The sequence below is a fragment of the Betta splendens genome, chromosome 24, assembly GCF_900634795.4.
Source record: "Betta splendens chromosome 24, fBetSpl5.4, whole genome shotgun sequence".
NCBI lineage: Eukaryota > Metazoa > Chordata > Actinopteri > Anabantiformes > Osphronemidae > Betta > Betta splendens.
Genome location: NC_040901.2, coordinates 14138018 through 14165622, shown reverse-complemented (window position 1 = coordinate 14165622; position 27605 = coordinate 14138018). Strand labels below are relative to the sequence as shown.

Sequence of the window (27605 nt, the reverse complement as noted above, 5' to 3'; positions counted from 1 at the left end):
GTAGCTTCTGCTTTTGTTCAGTTCAAAACCAAACCTCAAACCAAAGAGCAGGTTGAAGCAGAAACTGGTCCACGGCCAGATGAAGCTCAGGAGACGTCGGGTTCTGAAGCACCACCAACCGGGCCGAACCCAGAAGGATCTCGACCAGCTGAGATCCAGGAGGAACAAGTCAAACCTGGAGATGAGATCCAGCAGCCAGAACCGGCACCAGAGAGTGACAGCGTGGGCTCAGATACACAGTCACAGCTGGAAGCCGCGGAGCCGAAGGTTCTGGAGGACAGTGAGGAGGTGGATCCAGTGGAACCAGAGGAAGACGAGACCGGGCCGGAGGTAGTGGGAGAAGCAACAACTCATCAACCATCGGCATCATCCTTGAAGCAGGTGCCAAAGAAAAAGAAAAAGAGGCTCAACAAGAACGAGAGCTAAGCCTCAGTGTGCGTGTGTGTGTGTGTGTGTGTGTGTGTGTGTGTGTGTGTGTGTGTGTGTGTGTGTGTGTGTGTGTGTGTGTGTGTGTGTGTGTGTGTGTGTGTGTGTGTTTTATCCACTAACATCACAGTGTCCACACACATGGACACGAGGTGGAGCCAGAGGTGCTACAGAAGCAGAAAGATGAGATTTATGCAAACATGTAACGTGCTGAGTCAGCTGATGTGGAATAAAGAGATCTCACAGCGCTGGTCTTCATCCGTTTGTATTCAAAGGTTAAACTTATGGAACAAAAACAGCAGAAAAACCAGACAGATGATTTATGTATGTGTCATGTGACATGCAGACCAGGGCCAGGCTGGATGTGCTGTCTAGCCTCTGAAGAGCAGAACTCCGATCTGATCCTAATCCGATCCTGAACTGATCCTGTGGTTCCGCTGAGGAGCCACTAGATGGATGAAGAGCTCTTTTATATATAAAGCTGCAGCTCAGCGCCTCCTTTGTTCATGAAATTTATGTCTCTTACTGAGGTTCTGAGGACGAGCTGACGCCAGCAGGATTCTCACTGGTACCAAACCAGGTTCAACAGTAAACAACAAACAAAAAATAAGAGAAAATAAGAGACTCAGGAGAAAAGACTGAGTTGTTATCAATAAAGTATTCTAGACTTTAGAATAGAGGATATGGACCACGAACGGACCAGGAAAGGAGCTCTTTGCAGAGCTAAAAGAAGAAGGTTCTGGTGCCCAAAGATTCACTTTAGCTGTAGCAGTAGCAGTTAACGTCCTTCGGTTCCGGGGACAAAGCACTGTTCACCAAGAGTTAGAAACAAAAAGACCTGACACATAACACACACATAAAGAACACAGAACTCTCCTCAAGGCATCCGTCACCGGATTTGCTCCACAGTTCGGAGAAGTTGACCACAGTGATGTCACAGAACGCGTCGACTCCTGACCTTTAGTGGCTGAATCCTTGCATGCAACCAGTGATCACGCGTATAAACCTCCTCCACCTTCCAGCTGCTTGAATGACTTTAAAAACAAACACCAACAAAAATGCACAAAGCTAAAGCAGCTCAGGAAGCAGGAGACGGTGTCACCGCACCGACATGAGAGTCACAGCACCGACATGAGAGTCACAGCACCGATACGAGAGTCGCTGCATCGACACGAGAGTCACTGCACCGACACGAGAGTCACAGCACCGATACGAGAGTCACTGCACCGATACGAGAGTCACTGAACCAACACAAGAGTCACAGCACCGATACGAGAGTCGCTGCATCGACATGAGAGTCACTGCACCGACACGAGAGTCACAGCACCGACACGAGAGACACAGTACGGACACGAGAGTCACAGCACCGACACGAGAGTCGCTGCACCGACACGAGAGTCGCTGCACCGACACGAGAGTCGCTGCACCGACACGAGAGTCGCTGCACCGACACGAGAGTCACAGCACCGACGAGAGAGTTACAAGAGTCACAGCACCGACACGAGAGTCACAGCACCGACACGAGAGTCACAGCACCGACACGAGAGTCACAGCACCGACACGAGAGTCACAGCACCGACACGAGAGTCACAGCACAAACACAAGAGTCACAGCACCGACGAGAGAGTTACAAGAGTCACAGCACCGACACGAGAGTCACAGCACCGACACGAGAGTCACAGCACCGACACGAGAGTCACAGCACCGACATGAGAGTCACAGCACAAACACAAGAGTCACAGCACCGACGAGAGAGTTACAAGAGTCACAGCACCGACACGAGAGTCACAGCACCGACATGAGAGTCACAGCACAAACACAAGAGTCACAGCACCGACGAGAGAGTTACAAGAGTCACTGCACCGACACGAGAATCACAGTCCACCAATGAGATACAACACACTCCAAATGCCACTTTTGTTGCATCACACAAAATTAAACCAACCTCAAACCTCCAACACATTATTTGTCTTGTTCATTTTCATCTATTTCTGGATGTGTGTGTGTGTGTGTGTGTGTGTGTGTGTGTGTGTGTGTGTGTGTGTGTGTGTGTGTTTCTCTCTCTCTCTCTGTTTGTGTGTGTGTTTCTCTCTCTCTCTCTGTTTGTGTGTGTGTTTCTCTCTCTCTCTCTCTGTTTGTGTGTGTTTCTCTCTCTCTCTGTTTGTGTGTGTGTTTCTCTCTCCCTCTCTGTTTGTGTGTGTTTCTCTCTCTCTCTCTCTCTCTCTGTCACCATGTTTGTGTCGTCACAGTAGAACCTCTGTGTTTTATGCCTGAGGTGACGTCACGTATCAGGACGCAGCTGATCGGTGACGGGTCCTTCTTCTCCTCCAGCGTCGCGGCCCTGAACCGACCTCATGTTATTCGTCACTTGTTTCAGCTCAACGAGCCGCTTTGCATTAACTTCATAATTATTGTTTGCGGAGCCAGAGACAAACTGGGTCGGTTTGCTGCAGCGGAGCAGAGACGTTTACCTCCCAGGCACCAACACGCGCTGACGAGAGGCCGCACGCGGCAGCGTCAGAACCACGGGCCCGTTAAATGCACCGGAGCACGGGGCGCAGAGCGGACCCATAGTGACGAACACGGAACCAGCGCCTGGCTGCTGCTGCTTCTCTCTGCTGGAGTTTAATGTACTGACAGTTCTGATTCAAAGGGTCCACTCAGCTGTTCATCACCCGTTCAGACACGCAGTCCGCTGGTGGAACAGAGTGACGTTTTCACTCATGAAGGTGAAATATGACAGTAAAGTCACAGACGTAATGATTCATATCACAGATCCAATAATCAACGAAGCCTCAGAGCAAATCAACACGAACGGTGTGTGGAGGAGCAGCTGATCCTTCAGGTCCAGACCCGAACCCGGAGAAGCGGGTCCATTGTTCTGTGATGCGTGTTGGCTCCTCATCAGCAGCTGTGAAGCTCCAGGCGACAGCACAGCTCGTCTGCCGCTAAATGAAGTTTGCTGCGCGTGAGAACAAAAGTCGATATGGATCGATGCGGAGCCACAGGCCCGAGGCATCAACCCTGATGGACCCGATGTGTGTGAACACAGGAGCCGCTTTAAAAGCTGCGATGCCACGTCAGGACCGGCAGCAGTTTATTATCAGCAAACATCAGTGACCAGAACCATCGTCAGTGAGACAGGGCCCAGCGTCAGCCGCTTCGGGCGGCGCTTATTATGTGACAGAACACCATCGCTGAGTTTGGACCTTTCTGTCTGAACGCTTTCTACTCCTCCACCCCGTCTTTCTCTGAGTTACGGAACCAGACGGACCGCCACAGAAACACGTGGACCCGGCCTGACTTCCCTCAGCTGATGTAAATGGTTCCTGTGGACGTCTGGGCTCGCGGCCCACACGCCTCGGACGCTGCTCTCATTAGAAACGGGTCTGTGCTGCCGGAGGACACACAGGTTCTGGTGCAGACTGGACCAAACCCACTCACCTCATCAGGCTCCGCTAAACAGATTTAATTGGGACCAGATCTCATGACCCAAACAGAACCCGTTTCCTGATTCACAGGTTCTGGTTCTAAGCTCCAGTACATTTAGTCACCGATTTGAAAAGAGGCAGAAACACAGTTTGTTTGACCCAAAACCCATTTTTTACTGGTTTCTTGTGACTAAACCTTATGTTTGTGCAGGAAAGTGACCAACAGCCGTTTGTGATGTTTTACAACCTGAGCATCGTGACTCTCATGATACTTTGCATGCGTTAGCAACAAGCTAACCAGGCACTAGCTAACCGGGTCAGCCACTGAACCTGAACCAGAACCACGACGCCACTGAACTAAGGTTGGCGCCGCGGTTGAACCGTGGTTGTGGCTCGGTCTGAGCCAGTGGGTGCGTTTGTGTAATTGAACTCCACCTGAACAACAATTTGCATTGAAAGGTTTAATTTCACAACAGAAATGAATAATGATCCAGATTTGAAAAGTGAGACGTTCTGCTGCTTCGTGGCTCCGGTGTCGCTCGGCTGAACCGATCATGCTGCGCCGAGGCTCAGCCGCGGTCTCAGCGCTGGGGGAAGCAGCTTCTCTGGGTCCGTTCTCCGCCTCCTTCCACCAGGAGCCTCACAGAACCTCCTGCTCCCAACTCAAGGCTTCACGGCTACTGGTGAACAGAGGCTGCGCTGCTGCGGCTGCTTCTGGCCTCACGGACTCTGCTGCTCCATGTTCTCGATCAGAGGCTCTTTCTTCATGAACTGCAGGTGTCTGACGGAGCGCCACACGCCCACGTAGCTGTCAGTCACCGAGGCGGCAGAGGCGGCGTTCTCCCTGTGGAGATGCTCCCTCTGCATCTCCAGCAGCTCTTGTTCCGTCATCACCCGCGAGTCCACGGCTGCATCCGCGTCTCCGGGGCCTCCGCTCCACGGCTGCTCGTTGGCCGAGGCCTCCGGGTCCGGACTCCCGGCGCCCGGCGCTCCCTCTGCGCCGCGCGGGTCGGGTACGGTGCCGGGTCCGGTGCCGGGTCCAGTGCCGGCAGCGGGTCCGTCTCCGCCCGGCGCCGGGTTCTGGCGGTACGGCTCCCCAGGCAGCGAGCCGTCCTTCCCCGACTCCTCCAGGTCCTCGTACGAGCTCTTCTTCTTGGTCTCGAAGTATTTGACCACGCAGTAGGTGATGGAGCCCACGGTGTTCACCACCACGCCGCCGATGAAGAGCTGCGTGGGCGCCACGTCGCTGAAGGCCAGCATGCCCACCGTGATGGTGGCGATGCTCTTGACCACGCCCACGAAGCTGGTGGTGACGGCCGAGTTGATGTAGGTGCAGTGCAGCGTGGTGAAGTTCATGGCGCAGCCGATGAAGATGCAGAAGGTGAAGATGACGCTGATGTGGGGGTCCCTCCAGCCGTCGTACGACCACATGTTGACAGCGTCCATGGAGATGACGGAGCAAACCAGCAGCACCTGAAACAGAGACACACAGAGTCACACAGGAGGAGGTGGAGGGGGTGGAGGAGGTGGAGGCGGAGGAGGCGCAGGAGGTGCAGGAGGTGCAGGAGGTGGAGGAGGTGGAGGAGGTGGAGGAGGTGGCGGAGGCAGAGGAGGAGGCGGAGGAGGTGGAGGAGGCAGAAGAGGAGGTGGAGGAGGCAGAGAAGGAGGCGGAGGAGGTGGAGGAGGTGGCGGAGGAGGCGCAGTAGGCGGAGGAGGAGGTGGAGGAGGCAGAGGAGATGGCGGAGGAGGTGGCGGAAGAGGTGGAGGGAATGGAGGAGGTGGAAGGAGTGGAAGAGGCGGAGGCGGAGGAGTAGGAGTAGGAGGAGGCGGAGGAGCCGGGGGGGGTGGAGGGAGCAGAGGAGGCAGAGGAGGCGGAGGAGGTGGAGGTGGCAAAGGAGGAGGTGGAGGAGGCAAAGGAGGAGGTGGAGGAGGAGGCGGAGGAGAAGGTGAAGGGAGCGGAGGAGGCGGAGGAGCCAGGGGGTGGAGGAGGCACAGGAGGCGGAGGAGGCGGAGGAGCCAGGGGGTGGAGGAGGTGGAGGAGGCGGCAGAGGAGGAGGCACGTGCCGCGTCCTCACCGGCGAGGCCATGATGGCGATGGCGTACTGGGCGGTGAGGGGGCCGTACTCGCTGTCCAGGCTGGTCTTCTGGATCAGGACCAGGTAGGACGCGTGGATGATGACCGCCAGCACGCCGGTGACGTAGCCGAAGGGGTCGCCGGTGAGGTCGCCTGCGCCTGGAGGGAGAAGAGAAGAAGAAACGCTTCCAGTCCTCACATCACCACGATCTGGACCCTGAACGCCTCACGCTGCACAACATTTACTGGGTTCCACGTTTGCCAATAGTCAAACTCTCTCAGAGGCAGTTAATCCAATGTTCACGCTAATATTCCCAAAATGTGATTATCAGGCAGATTAATCCCACGGCGACGAATCTGCCTCCCATTAATCTGCACATTTCACAGTGTTTCAACAGCGCTGCTGCTCAGGAGATTCAGGAAATGGAGCGTTTGTGAAAAGCTTCAGGATCAAGTGTAACGCTTCACACAGGAACACAGTCCACTGGTCGCGTGAGTCCTAGGACGTGGTGCGAGCGTTAGTGGTGTGTGTTTACCTGCCAGAGCCGCGCCGCCGGTGGTGATGAGCACGGCGACCACCACGCCCACGGACGGCAGCCCGTTCCTCAGCACGCACACGCCGATGCTGAGCGTGAAGAGCGGCAGGCAGCGCTTGAACACCACGTACATGGGCAGGCTGAGGCCACGCAGGGACCACAGGGTGAGGGTGGACTGCAGCGTGGACAGGATGCACACCGAGGCGAACTCCTGCACAGACACGCACGGGTACGGATGCAGAGACACACACACAGAGATACACACGCACACACACGGGTACAGATGCAGAGACACACACAGAGATACACACGCACACACACGGATACAGACGCAAACACACACACACAGATACACACGCACACACACGGATACAGATGCAGAGACACACACACGGATACAGATGCAAACACACACACAGAGATACACACGCACACACACGGATACAGACGCAAACACACACACACAGATACACACGCACACACACGGATACAGATGCAGAGACACACACACAGACACAGACGTACACACACACACACAGATACACACGCACACACACGGATACAGACGCAAACACACACACACAGATACACACGCACACACACGGGTACGGATGCAGAGACACACACACAGAGATACACACGCACACACACGGGTACAGATGCAGAGACACACACAGAGATACACACGCACACACACGGATACAGACGCAAACACACACACACAGATACACACGCACACACACGGATACAGATGCAGAGACACACACACAGAGATACACACGCACACACGGGTACAGATGCAGAGACACACACACAGAGATACACACGCACACACACGGGTACAGATGCAGAGACACACACACGGATACAGATGCAGAGACACACACACAGATACACACGCACACACACAGGGATACAGATGCAGAGACACACACACAGACACAGACACACACGGATACAGATGCAGAGACACACACACAGACACATAGACACACACACAGACACACACAGATACAGAGATACACACGCACACACACGGATACAGATGCAGAGACACACACACGGATACAGATGCAAACACACACACACAGATACACACGCACACACACGGATACAGACGCAAACACACACACACAGATACACACGCACACACACGGATACAGATGCAGAGACACACACACAGACACAGACGTACACACACACACACAGATACACACGCACACACACGGATACGGATGCAGAGACACACACACAGAGATACACACGCACACACGGGTACAGATGCAGAGACACACACACAGAGATACACACGCACACACGGGTACAGATGCAGAGACACACACACAGAGATACACACGCACACACACGGATACAGATGCAGAGACACACACACAGACACAGACGTACACACACACACACAGATACACACGCACACACACAGGGATACAGATGCAGAGACACACACACAGAGATACACACGCACACACGGGTACAGATGCAGAGACACACACACGGATACAGATGCAGAGACACACACACAGAGATACACACGCACACACACGGATACAGACGCAAACACACACACAGAGATACACACGCACACACACGGGTACAGATGCAGAGACACACACACGGATACAGATGCAAACACACACACACAGATACACACGCACACACACGGATACAGATGCAGAGACACACACACAGACACAGACGTACACACACACACACAGATACACACGCACACACACAGGGATACAGATGCAGAGACACACACACAGACACAGACGTACACACACACACAGAGATACACACGCACACACACGGATACGGATGCAGAGACACACACACAGAGATACACACGCACACACGGGTACAGATGCAGAGACACACACACAGAGATACACATGCACACACACGGGTACAGATGCAGAGACACACACACAGAGATACACACGCACACACGGGTACAGATGCAGAGACACACACACAGAGATACACACGCACACACACGGATACAGATGCAGAGACACACACACAGACACAGACGTACACACACACACACACACAGATACACACGCACACACACAGGGATACAGATGCAGAGACACACACACAGAGATACACACGCACACACGGGTACAGATGCAGAGACACACACACGGATACAGATGCAGAGACACACACACAGAGATACACACGCACACACACGGATACAGACGCAAACACACACACAGAGATACACACGCACACACACGGATACAGATGCAGAGACACACACACAGACACAGACGTACACACACACACAGAGATACACACGCACACACACACAGGGATACAGATGCAGAGACACACACACAGACACAGACGCACACGGATACAGATGCAGAGACACACACACAGACACATAGACACACACACAGACACACACAGATACAGAGACACACACGCACACATATACAGATGCAGATCCACACACACAGAGATACACACACACACAGAGATACACACACACACACACGGATACAGATGCAGAGACACACACACAGACACAGACGCACACGGATACAGATGCAGAGACACATACGCACACATATACAGATGCAGATCCACACACACAGAGATACACACACACACACACACACACACACACACACACACACACACACACACACACCAGTAAGCAGGTGAACACCACACCAGTAGAACCAGTAGAACCAGTAGCCGGTGTCGGCTCTGAACCCGGTCTTTAACCCAGGAGGGGGGACGTGTTCCTGCACCGGTTCAGCTGTTGGTTGAAGCTGAAGCGAAGCAGCTGCTCGTTCATTCAATCAACCCGTCACTCAACAGATTTATCTGGCGATAAAAGCCCAACTTTAACCGTTACTGACGCGTGACATGTTGACGTATGAGGCCTGGATCTTCCTGACCTTTGACAGACGCTAATTAAAATGTTATTCCAGCTGATTACGGGAGGAGGTGAAAGCAGGAGCTCCTTGTCTCTCTCTCCTTCACCGCGTCGCGTTGTGTTGAGCGTGGATTTGTAACAGGATTTGGGGAACGAGCGTTTACCTTGGAGAGCTGAACGCTGAACGGGGGGATGTCGACCTTCCCCAGGCGCCGGAGGACCTCCAGCGTGAGCGCCGCGGTGCTGCTGGTCATGAACTGGATCAGCGTCAAGAAGCCGAAGTGATAATTCGTAATGAGGAACTTCAGCAGGATGTTGAGCGACCCGGAGAAAACGCCGTGCGCCACGGCCACGGAGATGCCCAACAAGCGGCTCTTAACCACGTCCATGACGCTCCGCGGGGGGTTCGGAGGGGGTCGGACCGGAGGTGAACTTAGAGCCCAGGAGAGTCCGCTTTCAGCCCGAACGGGGAGCGTTCCCCTCGAAGACGGAGGCACAGGCGCAGCTTTTACGCACAGCCGCGACGCGCTGCCGCTGAACCAAGAGACGGGAGCGAAGACGAGACGTGGAGCTGAAGCCTTCGCCCGGTAGTAAAGTCAAGAGAAGCTGCATCCAGGAGCCTTTGGAACCACGCAGCAGCGATGTCTGGACGAAGGGGAGAAGAAAAGTCCGCGAAACACCCTGGATTCGCTTTTACTGCACTTCGCTCTCCTCAGCTGCGCAAAGTGGAAAGATGGAAAACTCGCTCATCCTGGTTCGCGTGTCCTCAGCCACGACTTTCTCTAACAGATGCGCAAAGAAAAAGAAAAGCGACCTCCTGACGCCGAGCGACGCGCGAAGGAAGAAGAAACGAAGTGAAGCCCCAGGAAATAAAGCTGCAGTAGATACAGTAGAGGCGCAGCACGTCGGAGCACAGCGGGGGGCGGAGGGGCGGAGGGGGCGTCCTCCTGGGGCTGCGAGTGAAATATGACATTTTGCCGCATCGCCTCTTGGCTGTGGACCAGAGAGGGGGAGGGAGGGGGGCGGGTCCGTTCATTCAGCGCCGGGTTTCCCTGTGCGTAAAAAGGTGGACGACAATCTTACGTAAGTGCGGTTGAATGACGTGAGAGGCTCATCGCTGTCAAAACCCAGGTTTTAACAGGAGAGGGAGGAGCCGGGAGAACCCGTCACCACCTTCACCTGGCTTTGCTGAGCAGATGAAACTCACCTGTTCAGGTCAGGAGCTCCGGCGAAACCGCGATGACGTCACTACCGTGGTGCCCTCAGCGTTCAGACGCATCAGAGGAAACACGCGTGACACATTAAAAGCACAAAGCGCAGGTGATTCGCTGCCAGTTTGAAACCGAGCCGAGGTGGATCCAAACCCGACAAACCCGATTCCATTTGTCTGGTGAAGTGAGAGCATTGTTTTCTTTGGGGACCCATGAGCAGCAGGACCGGCGCTGGAGGAGCTGTAGGCTTGCTGTTCTGGAGAACTGGACTGGATCCTGCCTTCTTATCAGAACCTGTGGCATCGGCATCTGCCATAACAGGCGTGGAAATGACTTGAACAATGTTTTAATTGAAATATTCCATCAGAAAATCAGTTTCCGAGGCACGAGGGGGGAGATGGGCCTTATCTGGAGCAGGCCATTAGTTTCCAATTAGCACGCTGAGACAGAGAGGAGCTTTAGAACGGGAGCAGATTAAGACCAGGCCGAGGATTTAAGGCTGGGTGTCGACGAGAGCCCGGAGCGAAGCAGCCTCAGGGCTTTTAATGTGAAAGTCCACATGAAACGGCACAAGACAAAGAGCGAAATTATTTCCATGCACTGACAAAGCGTTTAGTCATCGTCCTTATATGATGCCATAAAACATGGGAGCAGACTGGATCTGATTTATTATATTGGAAGCAAAAACAACAAAATGTTAATTATTTACAATCAGTAAAGTGTCTGAACATCTGGTCACAGAATGTTTGTTACTGAGGGAGAGACGTTCGTTGCAGCCTTTATTGTAAAGGTTTCATTTCTTACAACAATGAACTGCATCGTTTTGTCTCGTTTAAGCAGATTCAAATGTAAAACATCAAAATAAACGACTAAACATTCTGCAAAGCTACTGCAGATGCTTTTAAATCTGTAGGAACAGAAACAAAGATGAGGAGGAAAGGTTGGCAGGAAGAAAGGAGGAAGAGGATGAAGCGAGAGAAGGAGGAAGAAGCAGAAGCAGAAGTAGGAGGAGGAGGAGAAAGAGGAGGAAGCAGGAGGAGGATGAGGAGGACGAAGAAGTGAGGAGGAGGATGGAGAGGAGGAAGAGGATGAAGCGAGAGAAGGAGGAAGAAGCAGAAGTAGGAGGATGAGGAGAAAGAGGAGGAAGCAGGAGGAGGATGAGGAGGACGAAGAAGTGAGGAGGAGGATGAAGAGGAGGAAGAGGATGAAGCGAGAGAAGGAGGAAGAAGCAGAAGCAGGAGGAGGAGGAGAAAGAGGAGGAAGCAGGAGGAGGATGAGGAGGACGAAGAAGTGAGGAGGAGGATGAAGAGGAGGAAGAGGATGAAGCGAGAGAAGGAGGAAGAAGCAGAAGCAGGAGGAGGAGGAGAAAGAGGAGGAAGCAGGAGGAGGATGAGGAGGACGAAGAAGTGAGGAGGAGGATGAAGAGGAGGAAGAGGATGAAGCGAGAAAAGGAGGAAGAAGCAGGAGGAGGAGGAGAAAGAGGAGGAAGCAGGAGGAGGAGGATGAGGAGGACAAAGAAGTGAGGAGGAGGATGAAGAGGAGGAAGAGGATGAAGCGAGAGAAGGAGGAAGAAGCAGAAGTAGGAGGAGGAGGAGAAAGAGGAGGAAGCAGGAGGAGGAGGAGGAGGAGAAAGAGGAGGAAGCAGGAGGATGAGGAGGACGAAGAAGTGAGGAGGAGGCTGAAGAAGCGGTGCAGAGAATCTGTGTTCACGTTTCTCTCTCTCAGAATCCTTGCAGGGAGCTGTGATCGGCTGCAGAGTGGAGTGTGGACAGAACCAGAACCAGCTGAGCTGGTTCTTCAGGTGGCGAATGGTGAAATATGAAGATCATGTGTGTGTGTTTGTGTGTGTGTGTGTGTGTGTGTGTGTGTGTGTGTGTGTGTGTGTGTGTGTGTGTGTGTGTGTAGGTTCCACAGCCGGGTGCCGTGTGTGTGTGTGTGTGTGTGTGTGTGTGTGTGTGTGTGTGTGTGTGTGTAGGTTCCACAGCCGGGTGCCGTGTGTGTGTGTGTATGTGTGTGGGGAGGTTCCACAGCCTGGTGCCGTGTGTGTGTGTGTGTGTGTGTGTGTGTAGGTTCCACAGCCGGGTGCCGTGTGTGTGTGTGTGTGTGTGTGTGTGTGTGTGTGTAGGTTCTACAGCCCGGTGCCGTGTGGTCCTGCAGACAAACAGCCTGGGGTGTAGATCTTCACCGTCTCATCCCAGGAGCAGTCGACCACCTGCAGACAACACAAACAACGTGGTGAGAAGGCGGTTCTGGAACAGACCTGAACACAGTGGATGGTTCTGATCCAGTAAATGTTCCCTCCACCCAGCAGATGAAGCTCTTTATCAGTCAGTGTGCTCAGCATTCAGTGGAACAAACATAAAGCCTGTGTTTCAACCTTCGTGCTTCCACGTTTAGTTTCAGTTTATCTTTAGTAGGGAACAATTATCGCCTCAGTTCTGGAGCAGGAAGACAGTGAAGCGGGTCGGAACTTCCTCCCAGCTCTGAACTCAGAGGAACGCCCACTCAACGACCCTGCCCGCCCACAGCTGGCGGCGGTCCGATGGAACCGGGGCCGTGAAACCCGGCTGGTGGGTTCAGGAACCAGGGCGTGACTAAGCAAAGCAGCGGTACCGTGAGTCAGACCAGAGACCAGAGAGACATGGCTTTAATTAACTGGAACAGACAGAGGAAGCCAAGACTGCAGCACAAAGACGAGAGGACGAGCGAAGAGCGATGGAGAGAGAGAGCGGTGGAAGATGAGGCTCAAAGTTTGGAACACGGTGAATGTCTCCTTTAAAGATAAACATGAAGCAGCAGCGCAAATTACACTAATGAGCTGCTGGCAGGATTACAGTACAGGGTACGACCGCAGTACTGGACCGGGACCGCTACAGCGGTACAGGGTACGACCGCAGTACTGGACCGGGACCGCTACAGCGGTACAGGGTACGACTGCAGTACTGGACCGGACCGCTACAGCGGTACAGGGTACGACTGCAGTACTGGACCGGGACCGCTACAGCGGTACAGGGTACGACTGCAGTACTGGACCGGACCGCTACAGGGTACGACTGCAGTACTGGACCGGGACCGCTACAGCGGTACAGGGTACGACTGCAGTACTGGACCGGAACGACCAGGTACTACTGCTCTAGTCTAAACCCATAACTCATAAGCAGTCGTAGTAGACATTTCTGTTTCGGGTCGGTGGTTCTGAAGGTTTGGAAGCAGCTTCAGCGAAGCCACAGATGATTCTTTGTCACAGTGATAGGCTATAATCTGACTCGTCCTGAGCTCGGTGCTCCTCTAACCTACGCACATCTGTGGCCTCACACTGGAAGCAGCTGGGATTCACGCAGAAGATGTGTTCAGGCTGTCAAACTAACAATGCAGCTCATCTCTGCCGCCTCCCACGCACGCAGGCAGATGCACACGCAGGCACGCACGCAGGCAGACGCACACGCAGGCACGCAGGCACGCACGCAGGCACGCACGCAGGCAGACGCACACACAGGCACGCAGGCACGCACGCAGGCACGCACGCAGGCAGACGCACACACAGGCACACACGCAGGCACGCAGGCAGGCAGACGCACACACAGGCACACACGCAGGCACGCAGGCAGACGCACACGCAGGCACGCACGCAGGCAGACGCACACGCAGGCAGACGCACACGCAGGCAGACGCACACGCAGGCACGCACGCAGGCAGACGCACACGCAGGCACGCACGCAGGCAGGCACGCAGGCAGACGCACACGCAGGCACACACGCAGGCACGCAGGCAGACGCACACGCAGGCACGCACGCAGGCACGCACGCAGGCAGACGCACACACAGGCACGCACGCAGGCACGCACGCAGGCACGCACGCAGGCACGCACATGCAGGCAGACGCACACGCATGCAGACGCTTGCGCAGGCAGACGCACATGCAGGCAGATGCACACGCAGGCACACAGGCAGACGCACACGCAGGCAGACGCACACGCAGGCAGACGCACACGCAGGCAGACGCACACGCAGGCAGACGCACACACAGGCAGACGCAGACACAGGCAGACGCAGACGCAGACACGCAGGCAGACGCACACGCAGGCAAGTGGTCCAACCGGTTCAGCCCGGCATGCGATGACCCAGGGAAGCGTTACCTGGTTGGGGATGTGCAGGTTGAAGTCCAACCCACAGACGAACTCAGAGTGATGCTCCACCGTGTCCAGAAGAGGCTGGTTCCTGCTGAAATCCCAAAACCTACAGGAAACACGGCACAGTGAAAACGCCAGAAGAAGAACCAGAACCGTTTCCAACCGCTGGTCTCAGGTTTCACTTCCTGATGAGTCTTCGTCAAACCCAGTGAACGATTCTTTGCCAGGGAAAGTAAACGTAAAGATGAATGTAAAGACAGAGGTCAGAATGTGAAACGCAGAGCAGACAGCAATTTAGAGGATGAGATTATGAAACATAAAGAGAAAAGAGAAGCCACAGAACCAGCGCCAGCAGCCTCCAGAGCCCGGCAGCAGCCACCAATCAGACTAATTGAACGGCTGCTCCACAGGCCTGACGCAGCAAACGCTGCCACACACTCATCCACTTTGCAAATGTGATTAAATCATTTGGAGCGGGCCGCTGCCGCTCCCACCGGGCTCCATTAGGCCTGTATTAATACTGCAGCCGTCTGGGGAGACGGCCTGTTGGACTAAATCACTGCTCGCTGGCTTCCGGCGGCTGCAGACGTCGGTTCAGGTGAAGTCAGACCACGTGTGGCTCGGCCACTTTAACACTTATCCCAACGGGGCAGGTCGGCCTGTTCCTGGGAAATGACTGGCATTAGACACGCGTCCTGGTCCAGGACCCACGTCTGCACTGAATGGGCCAGGACCGATGAGCTGCCTGAGCCCAACACATCCATCAACCAGAACCATTCAGCGACGCCCAGCCGTGATTTACCGCCAGCTTTTAGACGTCAACTCAACTACAGACTGTAAATCACAACCCCCGGTCTCATGGGCCCACTTATGAGAATCGACTCCACCGACAGAACCACCGCTGCTCAGCACGCGACCCGAACCCAGGGCGTTCGACCGGCTCACATGACGCCACGGTGACCAGACCGGTCCTCCCACAAACACCGGGTCTTTGTGCACGAGGCCTTTGTCTGCAGTTTCCATGGGAGGTAATTATTTAGCTTCTATTGTGTGGATTCGCTGGAGCCAACCGTCCACCTGCCGGCTTTGTCTGCGCCTCGCTGAACAAAAGTCATTACGCGGCAGCGGAAGAGAAAGAGCGACAACAAGCCTGGAAAAAAAGCGGAACATATGAGAGTAAAGTGAGAAGACACAAATGACGCGACGTCACAAAGCTTTAATCTACAGAGGAAATGAATGTTAGGACGAGAGAACACCTTATCTAAAGTCAACAGCAGGCGTCAACGCTGGAAACAGGCTGCACACGACAACCATGGGTCATCCTGCTTCAGGACCGGTTGGACCCAGACCTGTCACCGACCAGAACCTCAGAACGAGCAGCTATGGCCAGGAGGTGAACAAGCAGATACACACCACGGTGGAGACGGGCTGGTACCAGAGGTGGGTTCGGTCCACGAGGACGCACCCAACCACAGGTGGTGGAGACGGGCTGGTACCAGAGGTGGGTTCGGTCCACGAGGACGCACCCAACCACAGCTGGTGGAGACGGGCTGGTACCAGAGGTGGGTTCGGTCCACGAGGACGCACCCAACCACAGCTGGTGGAGACGGGCTGGTACCAGAGGTGGGTTCGGTCCACGAGGACGCACCCAACCACAGCTGGTGGAGACGGGCTGGTACCAGAGGTGGGTTCGGTCCACGAGGACGCACCCAACCACAGCTGGTGGAGACGGGCTGGTACCAGAGGTCGGTTCGGTCCAAGAGAACGCACCCAACCACAGGTGGTGGAGACGGGCTGGTACCAGAGGTCGGTTCGGTCCACGAGGACGCACCCAACCACAGACAACCCCTAATTACTAAGAGTCACATTTACATAAGTCTGCGTTTGTCTGGGCCCAGGTTGGGTTCTAGGCGACTCGGTACCGAGCGCAGAGCGGATCAATAAAGCAGCGGATCTGGCAGAGAGTCAAATCTCATCACGTCCGTCTTTCTCTGTCTGTCTCCATCACTTCACGGCTTCTCACCAATCATCCTATTGATGCCATTTAGAGGACGACACTGAACCAAAGTGGTCTCTGTGTTCTGACCCGGTTCAGTCGTGACCAGCAGTTCCATCTGAGCAGCGGTTCATCCATCATCCAAACCTGGATCGTGGCTCGTGTGCAGCTCCACAGAACAAACTATCAGCGAGATAAGAGCAAATCTTTCCAGCAGCATATCCTCACAGGAAGCAGCGACGCGTGAAATTACAGGTTGTATTAAGAGCTGAGGCTCATCAGCCTTTGTTATGACTCCATTCATCTGCTCTGGGCTCCAACCGAAGGAGACGGCGGCGCTGATCCGCTTCGGCCCGCTCCGCCTCCGAGGCTTCAGCTTCAGACACTGAACGACTGGTTCCCCGGGTCGTTAATGCACCACAGCGTGATGTGAAACAGCAGCGCCGCTCTCACCTGACGCTGAAGTCGTAGGAGCAGGAGGCCAACAGCGTCTTACTGAAGGGAGAGAACTGAGGAAACAGAACCAGAACCAGAACCAGGTCAGGACAACAGGTACACGCACTGGATGCACAAGTTACAACGTCTGTGTGATGGATGAGAGCTGCCCAGATGTTCCACAGCTGGAGCAGGTCTATTCAGACTTCAGTTTAATGGAAAGAAGCCGTCCTCCTCCGTGCTCCCACTTTTCCATGAGGCTCATGCACCTCCCTCCCTTCCCTCCTCCTCTCTCCTCCTAAATCCACATCCTCCTCCTCCTCACTGCATCCTGCATCCTCTTCCCTCCTCCTCCTCCCTCCATCCTTCCCCTTCTCCTCCATCCTCTCTCCTCCTCACTCCATCCTCCATCCTCCTCCAGCTGCTGACCTCGGTAAAAGCATCAGCGCCTTTTCCTCCTCCACACACTCTGATCCTTTCACTCTGCTGTTATCTGGCTTCCATTCAGCTGTTGGACCCTGATTCAGGGTTTCACCAGCTGAGTAAACACGAATGGAGGCAGCTCATCACCCAGACACAGATTACAACCACAGTGTTTGGAGCCAGCTTCTATGAGACACCGACTTCACAGCCTGGCCATAACGTGGGTTTCAGCTCCTACAGTTCCCATGATGCAGTCTGTTGGACGGGTTCGTTTCCCCGTCATCAGCAGAGCGACGCTCCGATCGGCAGAGGTCTGAGGTTCACGTGTGTGCACGTTCATGACGTCTGCGTGTGAGGTGACGTGAAGCTAATCTGAGTAACTGTGTGTGTGTGGGTCGCACGCGCACACACGCACGCACACTGAAACACAGACACACACAGACGCCCACAGAAACACACAAACAAAAACACACACGCACGCACGCACACACACACACACACACACACACACAGTGGTTCATTAGGTCCATTCAAGTGGGTGTGTTGATGCTGTCAGGTTCTGCACTGCGCCTCTACCACAAATAGACCCGGTGCTTCAAACCTGAGGCCACGGAGCTGACGCGTGCGTGCGTGCGTGCGTGCGTGCGTGCGTGCGTGCACCTTGAGCCGTCGGATGGCGTAGGTGTGGCCTAGCAGTTGATTGACAGGCTGTCGGACGTTCCTCAGGTCCCACACACACGCGCTGCAGTCCACCGAGCCCGTGGCCAGAAGGTTCTGCAAACAGGGAAGCAGACGGGTCGACTCGGGCCGAGGCCGCGCGCGCACGCGGTTCTGTCCTACCTGGTCGTACTTGCACCAATCACAGCTCAGGACCTCGGCCCTGTGGGCGGGGACGGCCAGGCGACACGCGGCGCTCTTCACATCCCACACTCTCAGAGTCCCATCACCTTGAAAACACAGAGGAACCGTGGTATCAGTGGTATCAGCCGTGTTCTGACGGGTCACGTCTGGACCTCCGCACCAAACACGGGACCGCTCACAGTCAGACAGAGGGAGGAGCTGAACCCGAGCCGAGCAAAGGGTTACGCAGCTTCCTCTGACTGGGTTGAGGTCCTGCCAACACACTGCGACAATCACTGAGTAGAACCTTCAGCGCCGGCAGGTTCTGGGTTAGTTCAGACTCTGCACCTCCAGCAACGTCAGAATGAGAGAAACACTCGGCTGAAGTGGATCGATAGAGGAAAACGGGATGCGGTGCAGTGAAAACCCAACTCAGCGAATAAAGGCTGATGAGACGGCAAACGAGCAAACGGAGGCAGTGGTTCCGCTCGGCGCCTCCCGTGGAAGCACACTGAGTGTGACGGTACCGGTACCAGTCCACCGGCGACCGGAACTGCAGCACATCCTCAGCCTCCTCTACACACATTTGCATGATCTTTGTCACGAAATCATGTGGCCGTTTATTCTTCCCACAGGAACAAGCGCAGCATCACATGATTGGAATTATTCTGATTCTGGCCCGGCAGGAAATGCCGGCGCTGCCCCTGAGCCAAGTTTCTGTGCTGCTGCAGACGTGGCAACAAAGAGCTGTTGTACGTATCAGACACCAAGCTGTTGGTGGTTTGGTAACAATCTGGTTAAAGCCCCACAAAGGTCTTTGAAGCCCCGTGCGGTCATAAGAGGATGAAGCCGGGTCAAACGGGCCGGAGGTCCAACAAAACCCATTTTCATCATTGATTAATCACCTGCTGCTATGGTCACGAGCTCGAGGTACTGACCGGAGGAATGTGATTGAAATACACCAGAACAGACTGGGCTCGGTTCAGAGTGTGGACACGAGGAGGCCGTGATCCGGGAGCCAGACTGGGTCCGTCGACAGAACCAAGGGTCCGGATCTGGAGGACCAGAGGACAGAACCGGAGCTGAACCGGAACTGGACGGGCCACAGGACAGAACCAGAGCTGAACTGGAACTGGAGGCCCGGAGGAGAGAACCGGAGCTGAACCAGAACTGGACGGGCCAGAGGACAGAACCGGAGATAAACCGGAGCTGGACAAGCAAGAGGACAGAACCGAAGCCGGAGGACAGAACCAGAGCTGAACTGGAACTGGACGGGCCAGAGGACAGAACCGGAGCCGGAGGACAGAACCGAAGCTGAACTGGAACTGAAGGCCCGGAGGACAGAACCGGAGCTGAGCTGGAAGAAGAGGCCCGGAGGAGAGAACCGGAGCTGAACCAGAACTGGAGGCACGGAGGACAGAACCAGAGCTGAACTGGAACTGGACGGGCCAGAGGACAGAACCGAAGCTGAACTGGAACTGGAGGCCCGGAGGATAGAACAGGAGCCGGAGGCCCGCCCTTCTTTCTTCTTTGAGGGATCTATTAGCGGTTAAATCACAATATTTCTGTGTAAGAAGCAGGATCACGGTTTGGCCCAATTAGCTGCTGCTTTGGACCAGAGACCAAATGAATAAGGGACTAATCAGGATTAGGTTTCCTGAACACCAGCCTCAGAAGGAGGCGGGTCAGGTGAGTGATTGGCTCCTATCGATCCAGTCTGATGGAACCGAGCCCTTCCTTCCCAGGTCAGTCCAAGCGCTTCGTGCAGCAGATCCTCCCCCGCGGGGGAGGCCTTTCTCCCCTGCGGGGGAGGCCTTTCTCCCCTGCGGGGGAGGCCTTTCTCCCAGTCTCACCCTTCAAGCAGCGACTTTTGCATTTAAAAGCATTTCTCTCCTTTCGCTGAGCGTGTGGGCGACTGGAACAAAGAGGGTTGAGGCTGAAGCCAGAAAGCTGCATCCACACACACGTATGTGATTGTTCTCATTGGCTGATGAAGCTGAGATCAGCACCTCTGAGGCTTAGCTTTAATCCCACGACCAATAACGCAGCGCATGCAGCAGCTCAGAGCCTGCATTAAACAGCACACGCACTCCCATTTAACCCAACGACTACATTCACGAAGGTCATGAAGAGCTGGATGATAGTGGAGCGTTGTGTTGTGGAGCCAATAAATGGGAGCGGAGGAGACGCAGCCTTCGTTTCGCCTGCAGCCGCTGCTGAAGCAGCCGCTGCTGAAGCAGCCGCTGCTGAAGCAGCCGCTGCTGAAGCAGCCGCTGCTGAAGCAGCCGCTGCTGAAGCAGCCGGAGGACGGAGCGCGAGAAGAGGCCTCGCGTCGCTTATCTGCGTCTCCGCTGTGCTCACAGTCGCCACCTGAGGGAAAACCTCCACAGGGAGATAAGACAGTAGAGCTCGCAGCTCCTCCACCTCCTCTTCATCATCATCATCATCATCATCATCCGCATAAACAGCTGCCTCGGACCTGACTGCTTCATTTTCCTTATCATAATTATCAACATAAGGAGTGGATGACACCAAAAACACAGCAGCTCACACTGACTCGTATACAGGTCTGAGGAACGGGCCAAACCACACTGACCGGGTGCATCAGCAGGTTCTGCCGGGCTGCACCGGCGCCGGGTCGAACCAGCGCCTGCACCAGCGCCGGGCCGGGCCAGTGCCATGCGGCACCAGGGCCAGCACCGGGCGCCCCAGGGCTGGCCCAAAAGAACGGGACGGTATGGCCCGATCCCTACCAGCAAGGAATTCTCCCCCTTGCCCATCCACTATCTCCTCCGAGGCGAAAAGAAGGGACTCCCCCTTGCTTCCACACGCTTAACGCTCCCTCCCCCATGCACCCGTTTCTCATCCCAACTCCTCCAGCGCACTCCTAAACCCCCCTCCCTACTCACTTACGTAGGGGAAAGCACACCGCGACCGATCTCTCCCCCTACACCGGCCTTCTCCTCCCACGGGAACAAGAAAGATTCCCCCCCACCCCCTAACCCTCGCTCTCCATAACAAGCCCTTTAAGGGAAACAGAGAAAGGGACCCCTTCCCTCTCAAGGAAAGAGAAGGATCGGTACAAGCGCAGGCGGTAACAGCGCCAGCGTACAGCGCCGGGGTACCAGCGCCGGCCCTCCCCAGCGTGGCTCATCATCATCTGCCGCCCATCACCAGCGCCGACTCTGCTGTAGAGCTGCCTGGTTGCTGTTGGAGGCAGAGACGGGTTATCGTGTCCTGAAGTTGCCCTGAGGTCACAGAGTCACAGTTTCTGAGAGCGTGCCGCACCGAACCGGTCCCTGATGGACGCTGTGGGACATTTAACCTGACACAAACCTGATGAATGATTTAGTGCGTGTAGCACCAGAAGCCCTGCCTCTGCTGAGAGCAACTGGCAGCTGTAGCTCTGGGCCAGGCCCCCAGTCCAGGCCCCCAGTCCAGGCCCCCAGTCCAGGCCCCCAGTCCAGGCTCCCAGTCCAGGCTCCCAGTCCAGGCCCCCAGTCCAGGCCCCCAGTCCAGGCTCCCAGTCCAGGCCCCCAGTCCAGGCTCCCAGTCCAGGCTCCCAGTCCAGGCCCCCAGTCCAGGCCAGACACCAGGTCACAAGCATTAGCAGAATTTCATTTCATGCTTTTGAGCCCAGACGCCACAAACACAGTTCGACCCCTGATCACTGAGTCCACATGACGCTGGGTGAACTCAGACATTTCTGAGGTTCTCTTCACTGTGAAAACAAGGATTCTACATGTGGATTTGTGTTCTTTGTCTTTGCTGTGGGCCAGGTTCAGCTGTTTAACTTTGCTTATGAGCAGATATGAAAATTACATCAAAAAAGCCCGAGAGCAGCAGCAGCGCTTCCTGGTTCTAACATCAGAGCAGAGACTCTCACAAACTAATTAAGCCGAGTCATTGACGTGTGCTCAAACTGTTGCTGCAGATCTGACTCCAGCTGGTCTCAGTGCGATCAGAGAGATGATGAACGCTCATCCATCACCGCACAGCTCCGCCCGGTGATCAGGGCAGCATATGCCCGAACGGATAAGATGATCCCAGCTCTCCCTCCAAGCACCCGCTGATTGACTTCACACACTCAAACAATGAGCTGTATCGGAACCAGCAGCGGCTCCACAGCAGCTTGTTCATTTGCTCTAGTTCTGCTGCTTTTACTTGAAACCCTTTGAACACGCTGCACAGACCAACAGAGACTCCACCTGTAGTAGGAAGAACCTTGTACAGACGCTTGTACACAGCTACAGCGCCCCCTTGTGGTGACAGCACCAACCTGAGCGCAATTTAGATTTTGCTTAGATTTTACATCATGTCATCCGTCCCTCTGTGCTTGGTCCTCCTTAAATGTCTTAATTACAATGAGTGGTAGCAAATAAAGGAATAGAAATTGAATTTACACACCAAATTGTCCACACAATTCATTTGTGTTCCTTTTGGTGTTTCCATCACTCACTGAGCACCCAGAAACTCACCTGAAGCTGAAGCAAAGCATCCTGGGATGTGAGGGGACCAAACGGTGCTGTAGATGACGCCTTCATGACCCCTGAGTGTGGTGAGCGAGGAGCTGAGTGAGGGGTCCCACTGCACAGAGCAAGGAATCACACACACACTGATGAGCGGAAAGAAATGATGCAGGAATGAAAGACAACGCTGTGTTGAAGTCTCACCACTTTAGCCGTGTGATCCCACGACCCGGAGACGATGAGGTTCTCTCCTCGGGTTTGACTCCAGTCGACAGAATAAACCTTTAACACACATACACACACACAGACACAAACAGACACATACACACAGAGACACACACACGCAGACACACACACACACACACACACACACACACACACACAGACCCGCAGACACACGCAGATACACACGCAGACACACACAGACCCACAGACACACACGCAGACACACACACACACACGCAGACACACAGACCCCCACACACACAGACCCACAGACACACGCACACATACACACACGGACAGAGACCCACACACACACACGCAGAAACACACACACACGCAGAAACACACACACACGCACACACAGACAGAGACCCACAGATACACATGCAGACACAAGCAGACACACACAGGCCCACAGACAGACAGACACACACACACACACACACACACACACACACACACACACACACACACACACACACACACAGGTCATGTGGCTTCCCCACTAGGATGGATAGTCTCCCTGCAGGTCAGCGGGCGCTCCCACCTCCTGCCTGTGCTCCCTGGCCTCCCGCAGCGGAGCGCTGTGATTGGCTGTGTCCCACAGCTGCAGGCTGCCGTCTCCGCCTCCAGCCACCAACACGTGTTCGTTGGCTTCGCTCCATGCCACGTCAAAAAGTCCATCTCCCCACTGCCAGCTGACACACAACCACACGATTACACACTCAACACTGCGAACCCAGCAAATAACTGCCTTCAGTAAGACTCGATCGCCTCCAGATGTTTTGACACTGAAGCCATGTCCATCCTATGTCTCAGACGGCTTCTCTAACATAACTGCATAAACCAGTTCAGTTAAATGAACAGTAAATACCTTGTTACTAAACATATCCCTGTTTCGGTCTGATCCAGGACCAGCAGCGTGCCGCAGCCTACGGGACGAGAACAGAGCACGTTACTCCTCTCCAAACATCAGCCACGCGCTCTTCACCGCTGCAGTCACCTGCTATCCCATAATACTGCGCCGCGGCGCAGGCCACTCTGCTGGGGACGAATGGAGACACTTCGACAGCGTAGCCGTGACGGGCCGGGCTGCGAAACACCTTGGTCATCATCAGGTGGACGGATCCAGAACCGGAACGATTAACAGACTCTAATGCTTCAGCTTCATCGTTGCTGTTACATGTTTGTATCTGCTGCAAATGAATTTCATTATTACTGTCTCCTACTGGAGCCCGGACACCAATCACCGCGGAAACCAGCGGAACGCAGGCACGCGCCCGGTGCCACTGTCTCTTCCCCGGCTTCACAGCTACTTCCGCGTATTGATCAGCTGACGCACTCACCCGGATGGAGCCCGCGTGTTTGTGATTCTCGCGATGCATCGGTAGAGGGCAGTGTTTGGACAGGTAGAGGAACAATATATATATATATATATATATATACACGTTATATATATAACACGTATATATATATATATATGTACCTGCACATACAGTGGGGGGAGGGAGGGTTACTTAGCCATTGATTTGATGAATGATTTTCATCATAGATTCATTTCAACTGTGAGAAAAAAATCCAGGAAATCACATTGTAGGATTTTATATATATATATATATATATATATATATATATATATATATATATATATACACACTCTATTCTCACCCTCCGCGGGTGGTCTCATCCACTTTCCAAGCTCGGGTCCTCTACCAGAGGCCAGGGAGCTTGAGGGTTCTGCGCAGTATCCTTGCTGTTCCTAGGACTGCACTTTTCTGGACTGAGATTTCGGATGTTTTTCCAGGGATCTGTCGTAGCCACTCCTCCAGTTTGGGGGTCACAGCCCCTAGTGCTCCGATCACCACAGGCACCACTGTGGCCTTCACCTTCCAAGCCTTCTCCAGTTCTTCTCTGAGCCCTTGGTATTTCTCTAGTTTCTCATGTTCCTTTTTCCTGATGTTGCCATCGCTTGGTATTGCCACATCCACCACTACGGCTTTCCTCTGCTCTTTGTCCACCACCACAATGTCTGGTTGGTTCGCCATTACCATTCTGTCTGTCTGTATCTGGAAGTCCCACAGGATCTTGGCTCGCTCGTTCTCTACCACCTTGGGAGGTGTTTCCCACTTTGACCTTGGGGTTTCCAGTCCATACTCCGCGCAGATGTTCCTGTATACTATGCCAGCCACTTGGTTATGGCGTTCCATGTATGCTTTGCCTGCCAGCATCTTACACCCTGCAGTTATGTGCTGGACCGTCTCTGGGGCCTCTTTGCGCAGTCTACACCTTGGGTCTTGTCTGGTGTGGTAGATCTGAGCCTCTATGGCTCTGGTGCTCAGGGCCTGCTCCTGTGCAGCCAGGATGAGTGCCTCTGTGCTGTCCTTCAGCCCAGCCCTTTCAAGCCATTGGTAGGATTTGTTGAGATCAGCCACTTCAGTTATGTTCCGGTGGTACATCCCGTGCAAGGGCTTGTCCTCCCATGATGGTCCCTCTTCCAGCATCTCATCCTCTGTTCTCCACTGCCTGAGACATTCACTCAGCACGTCATCTGTTGGGGCCTTATCCTTGATGTACTTATGGATCTTGGATGTTTCATCCTGGATAGTGGCTCTCACGCTCACTAGTCCTCGGCCTCCTTCCTTGCGGCTAGCGTACAGTCTCAGGGTGCTGGATTTGGGGTGGAACCCTCCATGCATGGTGAGGAGCTTTCGTGTCTTAACATCTGTGGTCTGTATCTCTTCCTTTGGCCACCTTATTATTCCCGCAGGGTATCTGATCACTGGCAGAGCGTAGCTGTTTATTGCCCGGGATTTGTTCTTGCCATTGAGCTGGCTTCTTAGGACTTGCCTTACTCGTTGGAGGTATTTGGCTGTTGCCGCATTCCTTGTTGCCTGTTCAAGGTTGCCGTTTGCCTGTGGTATTCCAAGGTACTTGTAATTGTCCTCAATGTCTGCTATTCTTCCTTCTGGGAGTGAGACCCCTTCTGTGTGGATTACCTTGCCTCTCTTTGTCACCATCCTCCCACATTTCTTGAGTCCGAATGACATCCCGATGTCCGAGCTGTAGATCCTGGTGGTGTGGATCAGCGAGTCGATGTCTCGCTCACTCTTGGCATACAGCTTGATGTCATCCATGTAGAGGAGGTGACTTATGGTGGCCCCGTTCCGGAGTCGGTATCCATAGCCAGTCTTGTTTATTATTTGGCTGAGGGGGTTCAGACCTATGCAGAACAGCAGTGGGGACAGTGCATCTCCTTGGTATATGCCACATTTGATGGATACTTGGGCAAGTGGCTTCCCATTGGCTTCAAGGGTGGTTCTCCACAACCTCATTGAGTTTGCAATGAAGGCCCTTAGAGTTCTGTTGATGTTGTACAGCTCCAAGCATTCAGTGATCCATGTGTGTGGCATTGAGTCATAGGCTTTCTTGTAGTCGATCCAGGCTGAGCACAGGTTGGTGTGTCGCATTCTGCAGTCTTGGGCGACTGTTCTGTCTACCAGGAGTTGGTGTTTGGCTCCTCTGGTATCCTTACCAATGCCCTTCTGTGCTTCGCTCATGTATTGACTCATGTGCCCACTTATCTTAGCTGCGATGATGCCTGACATGAGCTTCCATGTTGTGGAGAGACAGGTTATTGGCCGGTAGTTGGATGGGACTGTGCCCTTTGAGGGATCCTTCATTATCAGGATCGTTCGCCCTTCGGTTAGCCATTCAGGGTGAGTCCCATCCCTTAGCAGCTGGTTCATTTGTGCTGCCAGGCGCTCATGGATTGCAGTGAGCTTCTTTAGCCAGTAGGCGTGGATCATGTCAGGGCCAGGTGCTGTCCAGTTTTTCATACCTGAGACTCTATGTTGGATGTCTGCCACTGTGATAGTCACTGGATTCTGTTCAGGGAGGTTGCTGTGGTCTTCCCTCAGATCCACCAGCCACTGTGCATCACTGTTGTGTGATGCCTCCCTTTCCCATATACCCTTCCAGTACTGTTCAGTTTCCAGCCTTGGTGGGTCTGCTCTGTTGTTATTACCCTGCCATTGAGAGTACACTTTCGCAGGTTGTGTTGCGAACAGCCGGTTTATTCGTCTGGCTTCGTTATCTCTGGTGTATCTCTTTAGGCGGCTGGCCAAGGCTTGTAGCCTTTGCTTGGCAGTTTCGAGTGCTTCAGGTATGGGCATCTGACTGTACCTCTTGGGCATCGGTCTTTTCATTGCACCTCTCTGGGCCTCTGTCATTTGGCTCACTTCCCTCCGAGCTGCCTTGATTTTTGCCTCCAACCTTCGTTTCCATGGTGGGTATTGTTTCTCATGGCTCCCATGGTTGCTCTTATAGCCAAGCACCTCTAGGATCACTGATGCTGAAGCGTATATCAGCTCATTGGTTTCTGTGATTGTTGTGGTAGGGATCGCTCTCAATGCTGCATTCACATCTTCCATGAGACTTTCTGATGGTACTTCACTTAGCCGTTGTAGTGGGGTTCGGGGTTGCCTGTTCAGTCTCGCCATGAT

At 54.2% G+C, this 27605-nt stretch overlaps 3 protein-coding genes across 4 annotated transcripts in view; 1 reads left to right on the top strand and 2 right to left on the bottom strand.

Annotated features, from left to right (window-relative positions):
• txlnba (taxilin beta a) overlaps nt 1-673 on the top strand; it is a 4489-nt gene extending 3816 nt beyond the window's left edge. For both annotated transcript variants that reach the window (XM_029141872.3, XM_029141871.3), the window contains exon 11: nt 1-673. This exon is cut by the window's left edge and continues 339 nt beyond it. In XM_029141872.3, the coding sequence (XP_028997705.1) occupies nt 1-426 (426 nt within the window). In that variant the 3' untranslated portion in view covers nt 427-673.
• Nucleotides 674-4303: 3630 nt separating this feature from the next.
• Nucleotides 4304-10366, bottom strand: slc35d3 (solute carrier family 35 member D3). The gene is made up of 4 exons (XM_029141897.3): nt 9540-10366; nt 6468-6678; nt 5933-6090; nt 4304-5330 (listed from the first exon to the last, which is right to left on the bottom strand). The coding sequence occupies exons 1-4, from the start codon at nt 9762-9764 to the stop codon at nt 4578-4580; spliced, it is 1347 nt and encodes a 448-aa protein (XP_028997730.1). The 5' UTR covers nt 9765-10366; the 3' UTR covers nt 4304-4577.
• Nucleotides 10367-12657: 2291 nt separating this feature from the next.
• On the bottom strand, nt 12658-24439 carry pex7 (peroxisomal biogenesis factor 7). The gene is made up of 10 exons (XM_029141927.3): nt 24107-24439; nt 23978-24035; nt 23651-23801; nt 23083-23160; nt 22888-22996; nt 18410-18516; nt 18230-18343; nt 17165-17220; nt 14722-14821; nt 12658-12798 (listed from the first exon to the last, which is right to left on the bottom strand). Exons 1-10 carry the CDS (start codon nt 24216-24218, stop codon nt 12715-12717), a joined length of 969 nt encoding a protein of 322 aa, XP_028997760.1. The 5' UTR covers nt 24219-24439; the 3' UTR covers nt 12658-12714.
• Between the last annotated feature and the right edge of the window lie 3166 nt (nt 24440-27605).